This window comes from Canis lupus, chromosome X (assembly GCF_048164855.1).
Source record: "Canis lupus baileyi chromosome X, mCanLup2.hap1, whole genome shotgun sequence".
In the NCBI taxonomy this organism is placed as follows: domain Eukaryota; kingdom Metazoa; phylum Chordata; class Mammalia; order Carnivora; family Canidae; genus Canis; species Canis lupus.
Window position 1 is genome coordinate 41,995,637 of NC_132876.1, and position 18,756 is coordinate 42,014,392.

The 18,756-nt window shown below is 35.1% G+C and overlaps 1 protein-coding gene across 2 annotated transcripts in view; it reads right to left on the reverse strand.

Moving 5' to 3' along the window:
* Nucleotides 1-18,756, reverse strand: part of COL4A5 (collagen type IV alpha 5 chain) — a 272,590-nt gene that overhangs the window by 104,205 nt on the left and 149,629 nt on the right. For both annotated transcript variants that reach the window (XM_072816545.1, XM_072816544.1), the window contains exons 5-17: nt 15,788-15,832; nt 15,471-15,533; nt 12,934-12,987; nt 12,558-12,584; nt 9,884-9,964; nt 7,289-7,351; nt 5,203-5,238; nt 5,072-5,113; nt 4,820-4,912; nt 3,180-3,233; nt 3,025-3,081; nt 2,730-2,774; nt 734-787 (exon numbers count right to left, since the gene is read on the reverse strand). In XM_072816545.1, the coding sequence (XP_072672646.1) occupies nt 734-787; nt 2,730-2,774; nt 3,025-3,081; nt 3,180-3,233; nt 4,820-4,912; nt 5,072-5,113; nt 5,203-5,238; nt 7,289-7,351; nt 9,884-9,964; nt 12,558-12,584; nt 12,934-12,987; nt 15,471-15,533; nt 15,788-15,832 (714 nt within the window). The remainder of the gene's footprint in view (nt 1-733; nt 788-2,729; nt 2,775-3,024; nt 3,082-3,179; nt 3,234-4,819; nt 4,913-5,071; nt 5,114-5,202; nt 5,239-7,288; nt 7,352-9,883; nt 9,965-12,557; nt 12,585-12,933; nt 12,988-15,470; nt 15,534-15,787; nt 15,833-18,756) is intronic.

Sequence of the window (18,756 nt, forward strand, 5' to 3'; positions counted from 1 at the left end):
CCAAGCTTGAAGTTGGATCTAATTTAGAAATAAGCCATCATTAAAATATACACCCTCTGGGTACATTCAGGTTTGCAACACCTTTTCCTCCCTGCCTGCAAAACAAAGCTTTTCAGTATTGGTTTTCATATAAAGCAATTAAAGACCACAGAGATTGGAAAACCGGATATTTTGTGCTCTGCTATAAATAAGGGAAATGTGTGCTTCATACATTCTTTCAAAGTCACTTTTAAAATAGATAACTAAATAAGTGACTTCCAGTCAGGCTGTATAGCCAAATGAAAAAAAAATTGACAAAAAATTAGCCACAGCCTTTCAGACAATAATTGCACAGAGAATGGAAATTTTTAGTGGAGACATCCTAAATTCACAGGTACAAGCCTTTTTAGTATGAGGACCTCACTAAAATAGTGCTGAAACCACTTTCTGGAGAATAAAAGTCTTGCCGATACATGCTCAAAATAAAAGCACCAACTTTTCACAATTGAAATGCTAAAGTTAAACAATTCTTCATGTATTTCCACCACATGGATTGTGATTTAGGACAATGAATGAAAATTTAGAGGAACCGGTACAAAAGAAAAAGGAGCAACACCAAAAGATGAATAAAGAATGTATGCTTTGAATACAAAAGCTAGTTATTTAGAATTTTTTAATTTAGAGCTCAACCTTGGGAGAGAAAAGGATTATGTTTAGAATAAAACCAGTCACTTCAAAGTATTAAAATTCTTACCTTTTCTCCATCCCTTCCTGGTTCACCAGGGTAACCAGGATCACCAGGTAAACCCTTTAAAACATAGAGATTAGGGTGACATCAGCAAAAATGGTGGAGTAAGGAAGTCCAAACATCCTCACCTCCATAAAAGCGACAAAGAACATTGGCAAAAATGGTCAGAGTCAACTTTTTTAGAACACTAGAAATTAATCAAAGAGTTGTAGCAATCCAGGAAGTATTTGTTGGGGAAAAGAAAATGACTGAATCTTGATAAGAACACAGAACTTAGTAGCATTTTAACTTGCTTTAGTCCTATCACCCTTCCTCAGCTCTATGGTATCCTTGAAAACCCAACAGCTCACAATCAAGGTGAAAATCAGCAGACTCACAGCAAATGGAAGGGATAGAACTGGGCTGGAGCTTTCTCAAAGACCCATTCCCAAACAGTTGTCATTATTTGACCTGTCTGGTGACTATCTTTATTTGACCTGACTTGAGTTCTCCCAGTGAAAACAAAGAACAGTCTTTCCACTGAAGATACCTGTCAAAAACACTCAGAGGAAATTATTGACCATCACAGCTGCCTAAATCATGAAACAAAGACCAACTGTTCCCCCAAAAGCCAGGAACTAATGCCCTGAATTTACCTCCCCTTAAACTATTTAATGTTAAATTAATTTGTGATTCTAGAGTTTACAAATTGAGGACTGCCTATTTAGCAAAATCACCTGGAAACCAATTTATCTGATTTTATTACTTCCAAATTCCAGTTTTGTTAAGAATTATCCCTTCAAAATGGTCTCCAAAATTTCATCAAATTTTCTGGCCTTGAAAACCTCTTTTAACATCTCTGTGCATACTCTTGTTACTGAGTCTGCCTGGAATAATATTCCTAGCCTTGCAGGTTTTTATTTTCCTCTTTATTTTGTAGTAATTAGAATGATCTGTCATAACTTTTATTTAAAAATGTATGTTCAGGGATCCCTGGGTGGCTCAGCGGTTTGGCGCCTGCCTTTGGCCCAAGGTGCAATCCTGGAGTCCCGGGATCAAGTCCCACATCAGGCTCCCAGCATGGAGCCTGCTTCTCCCTCCTCCTGTGTCTCTGCCTCTCTCTCTCTTTCTCTCTATCATCAATCAATCAATCTTAAAAATGTATGTTCACACAAAATATTGTATGTGAATGTTTTAAGCAGTTTTATTCATAATGGCCCAAATCAGAAACAACCAAAATATCCTCCAGTGGATAAATGTATAAACAAATCTTGGTACATCTCTATAATCAAATACTACTCAGCAATAAAGGAAATGAACTATCAATTTATTATAGTAGCATAATATTATTATGCTATGTGAAAGAATCCTGAATCAAAAAACTATATACAATATTACTCCATTTAAATGACATTCTAGAATAGGGAATATCATAGGGATGGAGAACAGATCAATTGTTGCCAAGGGCTTTGGATGGTAGGGAGGGAAGAAAATAAATACAAAAGAACACTGGGGGAACTTTTGAGGGTGATGGAACTTTTTATTTTAAAGCTGTTTTTTTTAAAGATTTATTTATTCATGAGAGACAGGAGAGAGAGAGAGAGAGAGAGAGAGGGAGAGAGAAACAGAGACACAGGCTCCCTGCATGGAGCCTGACCTGGGACTTGATCCGGGGTCTCCAGGATCACACCCTGGGCTGTAGGCAGCACTAAACTGCTGAGCCACCCGGGCTGCCCTTAAAGCTGGTTTTACAACTGTAAGTGTTTGTCAAAACATAGAACTTTACATTGAAAATGGTCCATTTTACTGTATACAAGTTGTATCTCAATAAATCGGACTTAAGGTCTGAACTTCATTTTTTTAACAAAGAAATTTTAAATTCATATTCAAAAGAGATAGTATCACTTCCATTTATAGTAACTATTTCCAACCCCGAGCCTGTTTGCCATCCTGCTTCTCTCCACCACATAAAAGTGTTGCTATTTGGGGGGGTTAGGTGAGGGGATGAGCTTTATCTACTCACTGGAATTCCTGGTTGGCCATTCTCTCCATCTTTGCCCGGTTTACCCTGTAAGATTCAAATAATTGCAAGAATATAAATTTGTTATTTAGGATGTATGAGATTAAAGAATATAACAAGCTTTATTCCTGCCTTGGATTATTAAGTATACATTTCAGACTTCAATATTATAATAAATAAATGATATTACATTTTGAGACAAAGAAAGTAGGATTTAAGAGGAAAGAATAAAGTACACGAGCACGCTCACAAACGTTTAAAATCTTTTCCAAAGAAAATTAGTAGTCATAACACTTACTCTTTTGCCAGGCTCTCCTTGTTCACCCTTCTCACCTTTCATACCACCTGGAGGACCCTGTACACACACAAAAGTAGTTTTACACTGGTTCATGGAGTGCTATGTATCAATACCAATTTACATTAAATGATACTAAAGAATTTTAGGTTACTTACTGGAGGACCACGTATCCCTGGAGGTCCAGGAGGCCCTCGGTCACCAGGAAGTCCCTATGCAGTAGTAGGGGAAAGGAAAGCAACATTAATACTAGAGCTAGCTAAAGACGCTGTTAACAAGCTGAACTATAGACTCATGCAGGATAACCAAAGATAATAGGATGTGATGTTTCTAATTCAAAGTTGAAATCTTCTGGGCTAAAGAATTTGGAGCTATCTTTTCTTCAGTTATTTTCTAATGTATGCACAAGCTGAGTTTTAAGATAAGTAAAAAGACAACATTTAAAAGGAAATTATTATTTTTTATAATAAATTTATTTTTTATTGGTGTTCAATTTGCCAACATACAGAATAACACCCAGTGCTCATCCCATCAAGTGCCCCCTCAGTGCCCGTCATGCAGTCACCCCCACCCCCCGCCCTCCTCCCCTTTCACCACCCCTAGTTCGTTTCTGAGTTAGGAGTCTTTAATGATATGTTGTTAAAAAAAGCAAGAATACCTAAAACTAGGAGATATAGGGGTTACATAACACACATACATTTTGGCAGAGAATTAAATGACCCAATCCATATTGATGGTAGAATTTCAGTACAATGTGTTCTTTATTCTTAAGTTTCTAGTTAGCATTTCAGTGAAACAACAATGTACACACTTTGTTCAAGGTGGTCTCCTATGCTATAAAAGATATGTATGATCTCATCTACCCTAGGTATCAGATAATTATTTCTAAACACGACAAGGGTTTATAGAATAATACCATCTTTCGCTTTGTATATCAGTGAAATATAGAGAAGACGGTCATCAGGACAATGACAATAGACCTTACCATGACCTAATTTCATACATGAATGCATTATTCATAACAGCCAAAAATGCAAACAATCCAAATATCCATCAACTGATAAATGGATAAATAATACGTGGTATATTCATACAAGGGAACATTATTTAGCCACAAAATGAAATGAAGTACTGATACATGCTATAATATAGATAAACCTGAAAACAAACTAAGTACAAGAAGTCAGACACAGAAGACCATATATCATATGATTCTACTTATGTGAATTGATCAGAGTAGACAAATCTACAGAGCCAAATTAGATTAGTGGTTGCCTAAGGCTAAGAGTTTGGAGAGAAATGAAGAGTGACAACAAATAGGTATGGGGTTTTGGAGGGTGGCTGATGACAATGTTTTAAATTAGATTATAGTCATGGTTTCACTACCCTGTGAATATACCAAAAAAAATGGAATTGTATACTTTAAATGGGTGAATTGTATGGCATGTAAATTATATCTCAATAAGGCTCTTTGAAAAATTTAATTACCTCAAATCTTTGTTATTTTTTTTAAGATTATTTATTTATTCATGAGAGACATAGAGAGAGAGAGGCAGAGATACAGGCAGAGGGAGAAGCAGGCTCCATGCAGGGAGCCTGATATGGGACTCGATTCCGGGTCTCCGGAATCCGGCCCTGGGCTGAAGGTGGCACTAAACTGCTGAGCCACCAGGGCTGCCCAAATCTTTGTTATTTTTAAAAATACCTTCACATATAATTATATTCCAGCTTGTAGTGCATGTTAATGGAATGCCACTTTTTAGCAAAATGTTCATTGATTTCCTCTCTATATACTCACCTGATCTCCTTTCTGAAACTCTACATCAATTGGTCTTTTCTGTTCACTGATCTGCCCAGGAGGACCAGGGGGACCCTGAAGACCTTGCTCACCCTGTTTGCAAGATTTAACAAGTAAGTAATATTTCATAGTTTACACAGACAATAATATAAAATATAAGCTAAGTCAGTTGCAAGGACCAAAAATATGAGTTCAAATGATGAGGAAAGGAAAAAACTGAGGGCTGAATAATCAATTTCTTTCTTTACTCACCTTTTCACCTTTGGGTCCCTGGAAATTTAAGCCCATATTCCCCTGAAGAGAGAGGTTTTAGTTTAAAATCTCATTGACACTAACAAAAAGAAGTCACACCAAATAAAAAATATAAAGAAAAAGAAAATTACCTTTGGTCCTGGAAGTCCTGGTGGACCAGGAGGGCCCTAAGAATAGAAGACACAGAAAAGGAAACAGGGATACACTAATAAGTTTATTTAAAAATTATTCGGTTTCCAAAAAAATATTTGGTTTCACAAAAAGCAAGGACTGAAAAATCCCCTCAAAATAATATTTTCCTGGTTTTTTCTCACATCTGAATTGATTTTAACAAACTAGATGAATGTGGAGACTTCTGTGACAGCGTACAAGTGGACAGGGGAAGAAATGCAAGGGTGAATAGAGGCAGAGGGGTGACACCAGTACCAAAAATCAATACAAGAGTTAATCCCAACAAACATCAAATTTCTCATATCAGAATTATAGGTAAATAATTTAGGTATCATAAAGCAATTAACACTCTAGCTCTAAAAAACATGTGTTTACTTTTTTAGTTCAGTTTTATTTTTATGTGACCTGACTCTGTATGAGAGTGTTTCAAGGCTTGAAAAGTTATATAGGCATTTGTTTGCACAAGTATATCAAGTCTTTGATCTCAATGGATGTATTTATTTACACATTGTACCCTGGTGGCATTTCTAAGACTTTGCTTCACATTTTGAATCAGGGTTAATTGAAGGAACATTCCAAAGTGCTGAGTGAATCAGTTATACAGCCACACGAGTTGAGGACATTTAAGATGTAACAACACACCTAGGGTAGTCTGATATAACAACAAAATTAGGAAAAAGTGCGATAGTCCAGAATCTCATGCTTTGCAGGACATCTACAACTAAAATAGACTAAACAAAAGGGTTTTCTATTTCTAATCCTCTTGTAGATATTTCCAGGAAAGCAGAAATCATGATCTTTTCTGGTATATTCTTTTAGTATTTACCAAATGTTATTTCCTTCATTCAAGAATAGAGGACCAATCGTCACAAGCAAAATTGTACAATCTCTAAAGGTATAATGAAAACTGTCACTTAAATATATGGTAGATGAGAGATAGAGTGGCACATGAGAAATTACTTTGACTGAAGTACAATTTTCTGCTTTTTAAAGAGGGCAATAGCAAAGCTCTAAGTCCAAAACATGACTTGAATGAAATCTAAGTATTTCAGGGGCAAAAATACTCAGAATTTAATTACAGTAGAAAATATGAGTGACTATAAAAGTAGTAAAGTAAGAGAACTGGCTACACAGTCAAAGTCTTTAGAAGTTTTTGCTTCTTCCCTGAAGTACAAAAATCCTTATCCCATTGCAGATTGATTCACTACCCTCACCAACCCTACGGTTTTGTCACATGGTGGCCCCTTAGAAATGAGAGACAATATATTGTTGTGAATACCTGCTTTTGTTCTTCTTAAACAGAAAACTGCAGTTTGAAGAAACATGTTTCATAAAGTGACTAGAGAACTGCCTTAAAAGACTTTATGCAACGGCCAGGATCAACTTCAACACTGACACATCAAGAGATAACCAACACAATATTTTGTTTTAAATCTTTCCTTTTGTGTACCTCATTCTCCTCCATCTATAAAATGAAGCCATTATTTAGCACATATTTTGTTCACCATAGCATTGTAAAATATACTGTAAATAAAAAAATAGATATAGGGGTGCCTGGGTGGCTCATTCCATTAAGTATCTGCCTTGGGCTCAGGTCAGGATACTGGACTCCTGGGAGTCAGGCTCCCTGCTCAGCAGGGAGTCTGCTTCTCCCTCTACCTCTGCCCCTCACCCCACTTGTGCACATGTGCTCCCCCGTCAAATAAATAAATAATCTTTAAAAAATAAAAATAAAAAATATAGGGGGTATCCCTGGGTGGCTGAGCGGTTTGGCGCCTGCCTTTGGCCTAGGGCGTAATCCTGAGGTTCCAGGATGGAGTCCCGCGTCGGGCTCCCGACATGGGGCCTGCTTCTCCCTCCTCCTGTGTCTCTGCCCCCCATCTCTCTATCATAAAAATAAATAAATAAATCTTAAAAAAATAAAAAATAAAAAATATATAGATTGTAAACATTGAAAATGTATTATACTTTCAAGTAGTAGAAATAATATTACTATTCCTGAATTTTTTTCAAGTAAGAAAAATACAATTATAGAAGCAAGCTTACCATCAAACCAGGTGGTCCTGGGGGACCAATTGGCCCTGGTAAACCAGTGGGACCAGCTGGGCCCTGTTATAAAGGAAGAGAAAGATAAAAAAAAAAAACCTCTCACTATATCACACAAAGAACTAAATGAATGAAATTTTAACTTAAGCAATTGCCAAATTTGGTTACACAATTCTACAATTCTGCAGTATTATAAACAGAATTTTAAAATGTATAAGAATAAAAGGATTAAGTAACTATAAAGAAATTTAACTAAAAAGAATGGCTACAGCTTTTAGAAAACTTATGTTTTACAGTGGTAGGTAACAAATGTAGGACAAATACATAGTACGGAAGTTTTACAAAATAAAATTATAAAGATGGGCATTTAGTGGGGCTTTTATGGTAGAAGTGAAAAGTGGCTTCTCTAAAGTAAAAACTACGTATTTATCCAAAGAAAATGAAAACACTAATTTGAAAAGGTATATGCACCCCTGTGTTTATTGTAGCATTATTTATAATAGCCAAGACATGGAAGTAACTCACATGTCCATCCATAGACGAATGGATAAAGAAGATGTGGTGTGTACACACACACACACCACAATGGAATATCAGCCATAAAAAAGAATGAAATCTTGCCATTTGCAACTCAGATCGATCTAGAGGGAATAGTGCTAAGTGAAATAAGTCAAGTCAAAGATAAATACCACAGGATTTCAGTCATATGTGGAATTTAAGAATCAAAACAAACAAATTAAGGAAACAAACAAACAAAAAGAACAGATTCTTACATAAAGCGAACAAACTGGTGGTGCCAGAGGGGAGAGAGATGAAATGGGTGAAATAAGTGAAGGGGATCAAGAGTGCACTTATTGTGATGAACACTGAATAATGTACAGAATTGTGAAATCATTATATTGTACACCTGGAACTAATATAATGTACGTTAATTATACCAAAATAAAAACTTTAATTTTAAAAGATACAAAAAATAATTAAATTAAATTAAAATAAATAAGAGTATAGACAAAGAAGAAAGTGAGAATAACTGGGACAACAGACAAGGAAATGATGCAACTATTTTGGCACCCAATTTGGCATCTTAAAAAGCTGAAAATTTGACATCAATGAAATCCAGCAATTCTCTATCTAGGTATAAATCCTGCATTATTTTGTAATTAAAAGATTAAAAACAACCAAATATTCAATAATAGGAGATCAGAGAAACAAACTGTAGTATGTAGTATGTTCACACAACGGAATGTTACATAGAAGTGAAACTGAATGAACTACAGCCACATGCAAGAATATGGATGTATCTTAATATATTAAGTAGAAAACTACATAAATGTTATGTTATTTTAAAAGCAAAATTAAAAACTCTGGTTTAGAGATACATGTATATATAACAAAAGTATAAGAAGCAATAGAAAACTCAAAATGGTACTTATTATCTTGGTAGAATGCAGAAGGATGTGACTGCCAAGGAAACCCCAAGTTGATTCAAAATTATTTGAAATGTTCTACTTCTTAAATGGTATTTTGGATCCATAAGTGTTCAATTGATGGTTATGCTTCAAAACATACATATATTTTGCATGTATTCTGCTGCATTTTCAAATATTACATAACAACAAATTATAAGGGATAAAGGGCAAGATTAAGAGTACTTAAGGGGACACCTGGGTGGCTCAGCGGTTTAGCACCTGCCTTTGGCCCAGGGGGTGATCCTGGAGTCCTGGGATCAAGTCCCATCTTGGGCTCCTTGCATGGAGCCTGCTTCTCCCTCTGCCTGTGTCTGTGTCTCTGCCTCTCTCTCTCTCTCTCTCTCTCTGCATCTCTCATGAATAAAAAAATAAAATACTTTTTAAAAAGAGTACTTAAGAACAAATGGATGGGTGTTATCAAGCATGGAATGAGTTGGTAGTTAATAAAAAATTCCCCAACATTGCACCTTAGTCGTCAAATACTAGAAAGTACTGATTTTTTTTTTTTTTTGGTAAAGGGATCAATCTTTGTGAAATATAAACTTCAAGAAATTGACAAAAAAAAAAAAAAAAGAAATTGACTACCTGATCAACAGATAATGCTGTCTCTAGGGATGTTATCTACAGACTAACATAACTTTTTTTTCTTAAGATTATACCTGATGTTCACCATGCATAAATTTTATTCCCTCAGCCTTCAAAATATATCCATATGTTATACATAACTAACAGTGTTACAAATGATGTCTTCTAATATCTTAAATGGGAGACCTTCAATTTTTATTTTTAATCAGACTATTTACAATTATCATGACTACTCCTACCACCTACTAATCCTCATAGCACAAGAATAAGAATATAGAAGCATATTTCTGCTGCCAAACCCCAAAACAAAAATTTCCATGGAAACTAGATAGAAAGATAAAAGAACAAAGAAGTCCTTTGTAAATTCTTCCTGGTCCAGACTGCTTTTATTTTCAGGTATGAGGTACCTGCAATGTCTATCAAACTTCAAATAATAATTTCTGTAACTAAAATAGAGTGTATTAAAAAACTGAAGGGAAAAAGGTGATGCTGTGATCTGATTTAATCAATATAGTAAAGAAGAAAATCACTGGATGCTTACTTGTATTCCAGGAGGACCTGGATATCCTGGATTACCCTTTGGTCCTGGCAGTGATGACATAATTATACTACCTGGTTCTCCCTGAAAGAAATCATCAGTGGAAGTTTTAAGTTACAGTTATGACACACAAAATAGTCAAGCGCATAAAAAATGATCTCAGAATTAAATCTGTCATATAAATGTCCTAAAGATTAGGAGAGCTCAGTAATTACCATGAATAAATTTACCTTTTAAAGGGAAATGGGGAAATGGCCACAATACACTGAATTACAATCAATTTATTAAGAGACTGTGGTACCTTCCATTACTCATTCATTAAAAACCAGTTATTAAATATTACTATTTGCCAAGAACTGTGTTAGGCTCTGGTTACTCAGCAGTGAAGGAGATAAACAAGGCCTCTGTCCTCATTGTGCTAACAATGTACTGGATTTGAAATGCAGATTATAACATGTAAACAAGTAAGACAACAAAAGTTCTGTTAAAAGCTATGGAGAAAAGCAACACGGTACATGATAAAGAAATAGTGGAAGACTAAAAAGAAGTGATAATTATATGACATGATAGAGGTGCTAATTATTGTTACAATGGCAATCATAATATATAAATATATCAAAGTAACATGTTAAATACCTTAAATTTATACAATGCTTTACATCAAATATATTTCAGTTAAAAAAAGAAATAGTGGAGGAATTAGTTTGGGTAGTCAAAAAAGGCAATCCTTGAAGGCAACATTCAGGCTGAGATTTAAAAGATAATGAGTCAGCCAGGTAAAAATGGGTTAAGAGTAGTCAGTAGTTAGAGACACCTGGGTAGCTCAGTGGTTTAGCATCTGCCTTTAGCTCAGGGCATGATCCCAGGTCCCGGGATGGAGTCCCACATTAGGCTCCTTGCAGGGATACTGCTTCTCCCTCTGACTATGTCTCTGCCTCTCTCTCTCTGTGTTTCTCATGAATAAATAAATAAAATCTTTAAAAAAAGAGTAGTAGGTAGTTGAAGTAACATATACAAAGGATCCAAAAAATGAAGAGTTTGGTACATTCAAATAACTTAATTCAGACCAGTGTGATCAGCAAGCCAAAGGAAAAGTGGTTTAAAGATAAGTCTGGACCAACACAATGTGGAATATCCATGCAATAGAGTATTCTTTAGCCACAGAAAGGAATGAAGTGGATGAACCTTAAACAGTAAAGAATGAAGTCGATCCATGGATGAACCTTAAAACAATATGCTCAATGAAAGAAGCCAAACACAAAAGGTCACATATTGTATGGTTCTACTTCTATGAAATATCAAAGTAGGCCAATCCATAGAGGCAGAAAGTAGATCCACGGCTCCAGGGGCTGGAGGAAGGAGGAGACAGGGAGTGACTACTAATGGGTATGGGTTTTCTATATGGGGTGATGGGAAAGTTCTGAGGCAGTGATGGGTCCACAACCTTGTGACTCTATCTTTATTAAATGGTTAAAATGGTCAAAAAAAAAGATAAGTCTGGAAATGTAGGCATGGACCAAAATATGCAGGTCTTACAGGCCTTGAAAGAGAATGTGGACTTTATCTTAGATGAAGTGGGAAGCCCTTGAAAGTTTATAAATAGTGATATTAAATTAGAATTATGTTTTTAAAAGATCATTCTTGGCTACCTAATCTAGAATAAGTCAGGCTGGGAGGTGAGGAGATAGTAGTGAAGAGAAAAAGACTTATTTAGAAGAAGCTATTACAATAGTCCAGATGAGACATTATGGTTAGTGTGGTGGCAGTGGATATGGAGAAAGTGGATGATTTTAAGATAATTTTATAAGCAAAACTCACAGTATTAGTGACAGAATGGAGTGAGGAGGTGTGAAGGGGTAGAAAATATAAATGCTAACTCTAAGTTTTTAGGGGTCTGGGTAAACTTTGAACATGTTAATCTGAATGCCTCAGAGATATCTGAGTAGAGCTGTCAAGGGAGGCAGTTTAATACATGCATTTAACTCAGAAGAAAAGTCTATTTTAGAGATATAAATACAGGTATTCAGTAGCTGGACAGTAAGCAATACCATGAGCTATAACAATTCTGCTAGGCATAGAAGAGAAAAAAGGGTCAGAACTGTGTCCTCATACCTGCTTGTATGGGAGACTGGGTGATCAGATAGAATAAAAATCATGAAAGGGTAGTGTCACAGAAGTCAGGGAAAAAAAGCATTTCTAGAGGTATCAGATGGCCAACTATATCAAAATATAATGGGAACTGAAAGTATTAGAAAAGAAACTTGAGAAGCATCTTGATGGCTTAGTAGGTTGAGCATCTGATTTTGGCTCAGGTCATGATCTCAGGGTCCTGGGATTGAGCATCGCCCAGTCAAGTTACGCTCTCTACTCAGCAGGGAATCTGCTTCTCCTTCTACCTCACTCCCTGCTCATTCTCTCTCTCTCTCTCTCTCTAATAAAATCTTTAAAGAAAAAAGAAACTTGAATCTTATATGCATATTTACAAACATATCAGCACACAGAAGATACTTAAAGCCATGGGCATAAAGGAGATTACTTAAGGAAGACTTGTGGGTACCTGCATAACTTCTGGAAGTATCTATTTTAAGGCAGAATTCAGAGACATTATCTGATCAAAGTTGCAAGTTTTCCAAATATCTTATTCAAAATGTTTACTTTCCTAGCATGAGATGCTTACCTTCATACCTGGGATCCCAGGAGGTCCCTATTATTAAAAAGAAAAAGATTATTTTATATATATGAGAGGGGTGAGAGCAAAACAACACACTGCTTTCTAAATGGAGTCAATTATATAGACTACTGTAAGGTCATTCTAAGTAAAAAGTATCTTAGGATACTTAGAGATGACATTTATATTAAATACAATAGAATCCTTGCTTTTACCCAGCACAGAGCCATACTACCGACTTCTTTTTTAAAAAAAAAATATTTTTATACTTTACTAGTTTAAAATGTACTACTTTGCTCCACATGAATGCACTGAGTTCACTTTCTACACTTCTGCTTCTTCTGTCAATTCCTGTATTCATTATAATCCCAACTGTATAACTTACCGGAGGACCCTCTAGACCAGGAAAACCAGGACTGCCTGGAAATCCACGTTCTCCCTAGAAGGAGTTAAAAATAAGAGTTTGGAAGAACAAGAAAGAAAGCATAGGTATACCAACAAACAATAACTTATTGAAAAGATTTCTGTAAAAGCCATTCTGAAACTTGCCAGGTTGCCAAAAATTCATTAGCCTTCACTTTCCAATTATTTCAATATCAACTGCCCATACCAATTCAGCCTTCTAAGATACCTTTATCCCTAGTCATCAATCCTAATCAGAAATAAAGAAAAAAATCTTCTATCCCAGTCATTTTCTTCTGACAAATTCATTTTGAGGCAATCACACCATAGATTCCTGGTCATCATCATAATTAATGATTTGTCTCAATTTCCGGCCCATGCATTATATAGATTCTTATTTTAACTGCCCTATTGCGTTTTTCTTTTATTGTAAACTATTGCAAATTATTTTTGTAAAGAGGAAAAGATGGTAAGAAAGAATGCCATTAATATCACCAAGAGGACAATAATAGCAATAGTTCTAGCAACTGCAGGTCATTATGTTTTTCTAGGTACCCAATTTTTCTCACTCACTATTGTAAAATACCAATATGGACATTTGGTCTAGAAAACAAAGGCTAAAATTGCTGCAGAAGAACCCCAATGCAACCTCCTTTCTAATACCTACATGCCATAGTAATCCTAGAGATATCCATGTCAGAAGCTTGAAAGAGTATGATTATTGCAGCTGTGTGTCTTTGAGTTGTTTTGTCCAGTACTCCTGTCTCCATCACTTTTTACATATGGAAAAAATAGGCCCAGAGAGAAAGGATATAGTCTTGTACATCAGGTTTAGAAGACAGAAAACAAAAGAACACATATATTCTGATTCCATTTCTAGGGCTCATTCTATTAGTTACATAGTAAGAAATATTTTTTAAAAAATATTTAATCTGAAAGTATACATAATAAATCCCATTCAAAAAGTTGATGCTCACATAATTGGGGGCTTCAAACATAAACTAATCATGAGATCTGCTAAGGTGCTGCTTTACAAAAAGAAAGAAAAAGATCCCTTCCATCATATGGCATACTATACACATTGTGGATACGTTAGTCTTCAAATTTAAAACTTTGGCTAGTGGTCTTTTTGTTGCTTAAGGCATGCTGGCAAATAAATAAACAAATAACCAGAATAGGCACAAGAATGTTGCCCACATTAAAACGCAATGTTCCAGGCAAACTACTCCACATTGGTCCTATCACTAGAAGTCTGCCCCAGCTGAAATGAAGAACTCAAGTAAGCCTCACAAATCGAAGGTAAAAAACTTGTTGTTGGCAAGGGTCACACTGACCTGGAGAAATAATGGAGGTTAAAATAATTTTATTGTCATAAAGTATATAGTACAATAATTAACACGAAATATATAGCCTTCATAATACAAAATAGTTTGTTCAAGTTATTTTAAATATATATACTAATATAAAATCTGACACATGCCATTAGTTAGATGGATTGTAGATATTTCGTGAACAGTTTCACAGAATATCATGTGTTTTTTTTTTTTTTTTTAATTTTTTTTTTAAATTTTTATTTATTTATGATAGTCACAGAGAGAGAGAGAGAGAGGCAGAGACACAGGCAGAGGGAGAAGCAGGCTCCATGCACCGGGAGCCTGATGTGGGATTCGATCCTGGGTCTCCAGGATCGCGCCCTGGGCCAAAGGCAGGCGCCAAACCGCTGCGCCACCCAGGGATCCCAGAATATCATGTGTTGAATGGAAAACACCAAAAGGATATACAGAAAATAATAACATATTGCATTAATAGAAAGGAAAAGGAGAAAAGTGAAGGAATAAGAACAGAGGCTAGGAAAAACAGTCAAAAAAGTAAATTTTCCTCATCTTTTTTTCCTTGCTATCACTTTATAATAAATCCAAAGGGTTGATGAAAGACAAGAAAAGTGGTCTGGGAAAAAATTTTTCATGTGTAAAGTTTTATTTTTTTTAAACTGTTAAATTAATCATTTTTGCTGATGAAGAAAAGTTTCCATTTTCATACTAAAGTATATAGTAAAAATTAATGTCCTGTATTACAAGTAGATTTTTAAGATTTTTCTTAAGAAGCTATTAGGCAAGGTAAAAAAATTTCAAAAACATAACTTTTTGAAAACTTACATTGAACCTAGTTTTAGAAAGGGCAAAGCTAATGAATGACATTCATAAGTATTACTCTTAACAACTGATGTAATATTTGAAACATATACATCCTAATTCCTTTTAACTTTCATCCTACTTTACACTAAAATCAAAATAGGATTTAATAAATATCCTTCAATCCAATGCATATCCCAGCTGATTACATGTTTAAAGAATCATTGATCTTTTAAATATATTGAAAGTGTTAACTCAGAACATATTCTATGTATCTCTTAGACACGAAGCTACTATATCTCTAATGTTCTTCATATTGATTTGTTTAAATTTTAAAATCTATTATTATCAAGCATATTGCCTAAGATTAAGTTGAAAAAAATCTCACCTTGGTTCCATTGCATCCAGGGATACCTTGAGGTCCTGGGGCCCCATCATGGCCTGGCATTCCCTTTGAAAAAGGATATAACACATGTATAATATTTCTTTGATTACTTTTTTTTAATGATAGTCACACACAGAGAGAGAGAGAGAGAGAGAGAGAGAGAGAGAGGCAGAGACATAGGCAGAGAGAGAGGCAGGCTCCATGCGCCGGGAGCCCGACGTGGGATTCGATCCCGGGTCTCCAGGATCGCGCCCTGGGCCAAAGGCAGGCGCCAAACCGCTGCGCCACCCAGGGATCCCTTAAAGCCAAATTCTACTTACAGGAAGACCCGGTGTCCCTGGAAATCCAGGAAGTCCAGGAGGACCCTATAATGAGAAATAAACTCCTTGAATCAAACAATAATCAGTGAGAATAAAATTATATCCTATGTAAGAGAATTATGAAAATTACATTTAGAATATCAATGGACAAATGTGTCTCATTGATTATTACCAAACATTCTCTCTATAGAAAAAAACCTCCCACAACAGTGTTTAAATCTCTTTTATAGGAAACTATAGAAGAAACTCCTATTGGAGGGAGCACTATCTTCATTGCACTTAGCAGAAGCAGGCAAATTAGTGGAAGTGGCCCTTCCTAAAAGATAAAGTGGTTCTCCCAGGTCTGTAATGAATACTGAATTTAGCAGGGGATGGGTAAGTGGCAAATATATCTGCTCCTGAGAACATAAATGTGATCACTCCAAAAATTCTTCAATCAAATTTTCCTGTCAGAATTGGCAAAATACAAGTTTGACAATATTCTCTATAGGTGAGGCTCTAGGAAAAATGTACTCTTGTACACAGCTAATGAGATTCAAACACCATAGAGAGAAATTTGAAATATCTAGCAAAATTACATATTTTTACCCTTTGAAGCAACTCGTTTCTAAGAACCTATTCCAAAGGTACACTAGAAATTATGAAACGAAATCTGAATTTCAAGGTTATTGACTGCAGCATTTTATAACTAAAGACCATATAACCACAATTACAGCTAAACACTAGAAACAATAGGGACATGTCTAAATAAATTATGGTACATCCACATAATGTAAACCTATACAGCCCTTTAAAAGAATGAGAAAAATATCTGTGTACTGAAATATGTAGTAATCTGTAGGACATAAAGTTAAGTAAAAGGAACAAAATGTAAGCAGTGAATATATTATATTACACTTTTATAAGAAGGGGAGTGATACAAAACAAAAATAGGGGGAAAGCAAGAATGGATGGGAAGCATCTCTGACCATACTGCTGTTAGAGAACAATGTAAATATTTTAAATAATTAAAAATTAAGAAGAGGTAAAAAAAGATAATAATGGCATTTAAGAATTTTATTATTACTATTAAAATTGAAATTGTTATTTTGTTCACTTGCAAATTGCTATTTTGAAGCTATCACGGGTATACTGTAGGATAAAGAACATAAATTATATTAATGTCATTAGGAATTAAGATTTTCAGTGTAGGGAGGGATAGGAGGCAGGGAAGAGAGAGAGTAAACATACAAACCTCTTTTGATTTTAAATTTCAATTGGAAGTAATATAAACTCATGATATTTTTTCTCTTAAAAAGATCTGTATTTTCTAATTCTGTCAACTGAAAGACATCAAAACAATTGACTACCAGTAGCTATGAAAACCCCTAACATTAGACTATGGTACTTCAATCACAAAAAAAAGAACCTAGAATCAGATATATGGCCAATTTCAGATCTGGAGAGGGAATGTACAAGACAAGCCTGATGAGTCTTTTGTGAGAAAGCAAGTTTTCAAAGATCGATATAGTTTTGTCAAAAGAACACAGGATGGGGGCCAATTTACAAGGCCTCCCATAAGCCAATAACAGGTTAATTTTGGCTTCAAAAAGAATAATGAGTACAACTGATTGCATCACATAAATTCTATGTGTTTATAATGATAACAAATTCTAAAAATCTTCCTATCACTCAAAGTTGCTGGTGTACTAACTCATTACCCTATTAGAATTCCAGCTGATAAATCAGAATTCTACCTGATAAATGAAGGATTTATAAAATTTTAAAAATCACCACTCTGCAACTCTGAACAAAAAATGGACCTAGGCAATGATCATCAATGAATATTAAACCATTAGGTGAAAGTTCATGGGGAAATTCTGATGGCAAAATTAAGATCATATACCTGAGACCAATGATAAAGCCCAAAATAAAAAAAAGTGGGGTAACAGATATTTGTGCCGTAAGATGTAATTCAATAGTTAAGTACGTAGCACTATGTATATTCTTTTTAATTTTAATTTTTTGCAGTATAATTTATATACAGTATAATACACAAATCTTAAGTATAGAGCGCTTCCTACATCCCCAGAAAGTTCTCTAGTGCCTCTTGTAAGGCAACCTCCAGTCTGTAGGAAATATGGAGGACAGAGGAACAATTTAAATGACATTATGAAGAAACAGTCAGATACAGAATGTAGAATGCAGTACAATACAAATGACCCAGTTTCTCCTATAGCATAATAGAAGAGGCTTGAGAAACATAGCAACCAAATGTAAATAATATGTGGAATTTGCTTGGATTCTGGTTTGAACAAACCAATTGTAAAAAGACACCATTGTGGAAATCTGAATAAGGACTGTTTTAAGGTATATCTGAAAGATTGCTAATTTTTTGAGGTGTTATAATGGTAGAGTGGCTATCAGTTAGAGAGACATATTGAAGTATTCATTGGTGAAATGAATGATATGAAGGATTTACCTAAAAATATTCCCCCCAAATAGTGGTGGGGTATAGATGAAACAAACTTGTCAAAATGTTGCTAACTTTGAAGCTGAATGATGTATACATGGGGGTTCATTGTACTATATTCTCTGTAAATTTAGGAATGTTTAAAATCTTCCATAATAATAAGTCTTTTAAAATTTGCATGTCAAGAGTTTCCTCTGGGCTGAGACATAAAGATGCTGGAACTATCAGGCTACCTATTCCTAGGTACTTCTGAAGTTCTAGTTGAGGCACTCCCAGACACTTGCAAATAGGAATTGAGAGAATGGACATTTTTTTAGTCTCAGCAGTCCTTGCAACCTAGTTAATGGTAGTTATAGCTATTATGAGATACATTATGATTCTTATGAAAGCTTTAACAATATATTGATATCCATTTATTACAAAATAACATAAAGACGTGCTAATAAAAACCAAGGGTTTTGAGTTTCTTTCCTGCATCTCCAGGTCCCTACAAATACCAGGTGTGAGTAGTACATGT